Consider the following 3626-nt stretch of genomic DNA (forward strand, 5'->3'; position numbering starts at 1 on the left):
GCCACATACCTAGTTGTCAAAGCTGGAGTTTTAACCCAAGACTGGCTGGCTTCAAGTCCAATGCTATTGATGCTATGGCAAGCATTCTTTCCTTCCTAACTCTTAATCAGGCTACTTTTCCCTCTCCCTGGTGGAGTTCTGTTCTGAAATCCCCCATCTCCATTTCCCCAAGATCGTAATAGGAATTCTGTTCCCTCTGCCCAACAACCATCCCACTAGACCTTTGGCATCTCTAGGTAATATTTAGTACCCTAGTTTAAGGACTTGTGTGGATAGAATATTTTTCTTGGAAAATAAGAGCCCCCAAGCCCAAATAAAAACCTTACATTTTAATTAATTTGCTTTGCCAAACAGGACACAGTGAAAACTTTAGTCTAATTGTACAGAAAATATAATTTTTGTAACCAGTAGCAAACATATCACCAGGATGGGTTTTTTTTGGGGGGGGTTATTTAAAAAAAAAAACCCAAGTCCCAGGCAAATTGGGTTTACCTCAGAAAGGTCACCCAGCTCCCCGCCAAAGACAAACTGCCAGACAAGAGACAGAGGGGAATGTCCTGCTCATACCACCCAGGAAAAAACTCAATAGATTTGATTCCAGTTCATCACATCCCCTTATTGGAATCACAGTCCAAAACTGGGATAGAAAAAGCTGAAGGGTGGAGGGTCAGGAGGAAGTGAGAATAAGCATTGGATGCTTCTTGGGATCTGGGTCCCAACTCTGCCTTTATCACTACACAGAAAGGGACTGTCTGATCAACTCCAAGGTTGAGTTCCCCTCGTATGGTTCCCTGGAGCCTGCCTTCCCACCCATAACCTTAAGGATGAGTTCCAAACAGTGATCGCTTTAAATCCTATGGTCATAAAAAGAGTTCCAAACAGAAACAGCGAACAAGTCCTTCTCATACCGCCTGGCATGGCCAATGCGCAGAACCGAGGGGCCGCCAGCCCGGCCCACCTGCCTTCTTGAGGCGCTAGTCATGTCAGAGGCCACACAAGTGAGGGCACCTCGGGCTCGTTCCATCTGTGGTCCAGGATGGTGGATGCCAGGCGGGGAGTCCCACTGCAGAGGAAGGGGTGAGGGTGAGGACCAGCGTCAAAGGCGGCCCCAGGCGGGGCCAAGGGCAGGTGGGAAGCCAGAGGTCCGGGGTGGGGGCAGGCAGGAGGCCGGCTCACATCCCGTGCTTCTTGCGGATAACCGCCATGGCCAGCAGCCGGTCCTTCTCTCGGAGCTCCTCCCGGAGCTTGGCCTCGGTGAGCCGCAGGTGGCGGATGCTGCCCTTCATCTCCTTCATCTTCACCTCCATCAGGGCCAGGATGTCGCGCTGCTCGTTCAGCTTCCGCAGCAGCTCCTCCTCCGTGGTGCCAGAAGACAGCGAATAAGAATGGTCTGAGCCCGTGTCGGGGAAGCCCTCCTCGCCCACCACCACCAGCCGGGGCCCGGAGGCCGCGGCGGCCACGGCCGGGACTCCGAGCTCGGGCGCGGGGGCTCCCTCGGCCGAGGCGAACTCCACCTGCACTGTCAGGTCGATGGGCTTCACGTCGTCCCCGGCGGGCGGCTGAGGGGGGGCGGCGGCGGCGGCTCCGCTCTCCACCGCCGCCTGCAGCGTGAGCAGCACGGCGGCCGAAGCGGACACTAGGGATGCCTGCGCCGGGGCCGGAAGCGCGGCCGGCTGCGGCTGCGGCTGCGGCTGGGGTGGCTGCGGCGATTGCTGCTGCTGCTGCTGCTGCTGCTGCTGTTGCTGCTGCTGCCTCCGCCGGGCCGCCGCTCCCGCCGCCCCGCCGCCCCCGGGCCGCCGGGCCTTGCGCTCATTGACGCCGCGCAGCGGGAAGATGGTGGGGACGCGCACCGTGTAGGTCTTGCGGCCGCCCTGGAAGTGGACGCTGCAGAGGCGGTGGCCGGCCGTGGGCTGGAAGGTGGAGAAGCAGCCGCTGACGCCGGCCCGGGACACGTTCTTGAGCCACTGGCGCCGCAGCTCCGCGTCCTTGGGGAAGGTGTAGAAGTGCAGCGCCTTGTCCCGGTGCGAGTTGTTGTAGCAGCCCGGCACGCAGCACGTGAAGCCCGGCATCGCGGCGGCCCCGACCCGCCGACGGCCCCGGCCTCGGGCCTCGGCCGCCGCCGCCGCCCGACCGCTCGGGCCCGGAAAGCTCCGAGGGCCTCGGCCGAGACCCGGCCTCCGGCTCCGCCTCGGGGCCCGGCCTCACCCCCGGGCCCTGTCCTCGGGACCCCGGGACACCCACCGACGGGCGAGGCCTCAGCGCCCGCACAGACGCCTTACGTCCCCCCACCGGCCGGGAGGCGGCGTCCCGCCCCGCCCCGAGCGGAGCCGGGCCTCGCCTCGTTCGCTCGCTCTCCTAGGGACGCTCCCCGACGGCCCCCGCGCCGTCCACCCGCCCGCCGGCAGTCTCCGCAGCCACCAGAGCCTGTCAGTCAGTCAGTCAGTCCCCGGGCCGCGACGAAGAAGCGCCCGGGAAGTCGGACTACGCCCCCCACAATGCACCGCGCCGCGCGCTTCCGCCGTTGGCCGCACTGCTTCCGGGGTCAAAGCTGGAGGGAAGGTCAAAGTGACTCGGCGCTCGTCCGGAAAAACCAGCCGCGCGGCGTTCCACCAGGCCTACGTTCCAGCTCTGGTGAGACAAACGAGATTTATTTCCGGATGAATGAACGTAGAGTTCCTTGCATACAGTCATACTCCATTCGGAGAACTGCTTTTCCCATGATGCTCAGCTTCCCGCCCGCTCCGCCCCTCACTCAGGGGCGGGGAACTACAACTCTCGGCGTACACCGCGCGCAACAGCGGCCCCGCCTCTTGCCCTGGGGAGTGCATCCCCTTCGTCAACAAGCCCACGCCTCGAGGTGGCGGGCTAGCACCCCGCGGGGGCTGGGCGGGAACGTTTCCCCGGCCCCCTGTCCCACCCGCTTCCCCGATCTGTAGCACTCAGAACCCGTCCTGGGCATGTGAGGCCCGCGGGGAGAAGCGAGTCGCTGTCATCCAGCCCTCGAGTGACAGGCAGTTAGTAAGAGCCTGCTGTGTGTGAGCCCAGCTGGGCCAACCGAGCTCCGTCTGCGGGGCCAGGGCCCGGTCACCGCCCCTCCCCCGCCGCCCCTGGTCTGCCTCCCGCTTTTCTCTCCATTTCCTGCCCTTCCCCATTACTCTCCGCTCCGCCCCCTTCTCCGGCTGGGGTTCCCCGAGTCTTCGGTCTGTATCCTCCCACCTGCCCCATCTCCCTCCTTTCACTGGGATAATTTCAGGAAATCGTGATTTAGAGCCTAAGGGGTGCAAGAGCTTTGTGCTGGACCCACGTGACAAAACCCCAGCATTTCCCTAAGTCGTGATTCTTGCCCCGAGGAAACCCGCAGTCAGTGAACACAAAGACATAATAACCGAATTTAAGAAGAGCGAGAGGAAACGCTACTGGAAGTCCAAAGGCCAAAGCTCATGCCTCGGGTTCCACCTCAGATTCAGAGTTTACATAAATCATAGTCCTTGCCCAAAGGAAGATTTCAAAAGATATACTAGAGTAAATTGGAGAGGAGGAAGCCTGGGTGCTGCTTGAGATCCAAAAGTCAAAGCTTTGTCTTGCTACTGAATTGCATATTCTTTCAGTCATCCTCTAGGCTTACC

General features: G+C 61.1%; 1 protein-coding gene across 1 annotated transcript; it reads right to left on the minus strand.

The window, feature by feature from the left end:
• Window positions 1–308: 308 nt before the first annotated feature.
• Window positions 309–2839, minus strand: THAP11 (THAP domain containing 11). The gene has a single exon (XM_023495056.2). The coding sequence runs from the start codon at window positions 2067–2069 to the stop codon at window positions 1173–1175; it is 897 nt and encodes a 298-aa protein (XP_023350824.2). The 5' UTR covers window positions 2070–2839; the 3' UTR covers window positions 309–1172.
• Window positions 2840–3626: the final 787 nt, after the last annotated feature.

This window comes from Sarcophilus harrisii, chromosome 2 (genome assembly GCF_902635505.1).
Source record: "Sarcophilus harrisii chromosome 2, mSarHar1.11, whole genome shotgun sequence".
NCBI classification, from domain to species: Eukaryota; Metazoa; Chordata; class Mammalia; order Dasyuromorphia; family Dasyuridae; genus Sarcophilus; species Sarcophilus harrisii.

Excerpts from the sequence above, each read along its gene's own strand:
- THAP11 (XM_023495056.2), bottom strand. The coding sequence starts at position 2,069 with ATGCCGGGCTTCACGTGCTGCGTGCCGGGCTGCTACAACAACTCGCAC.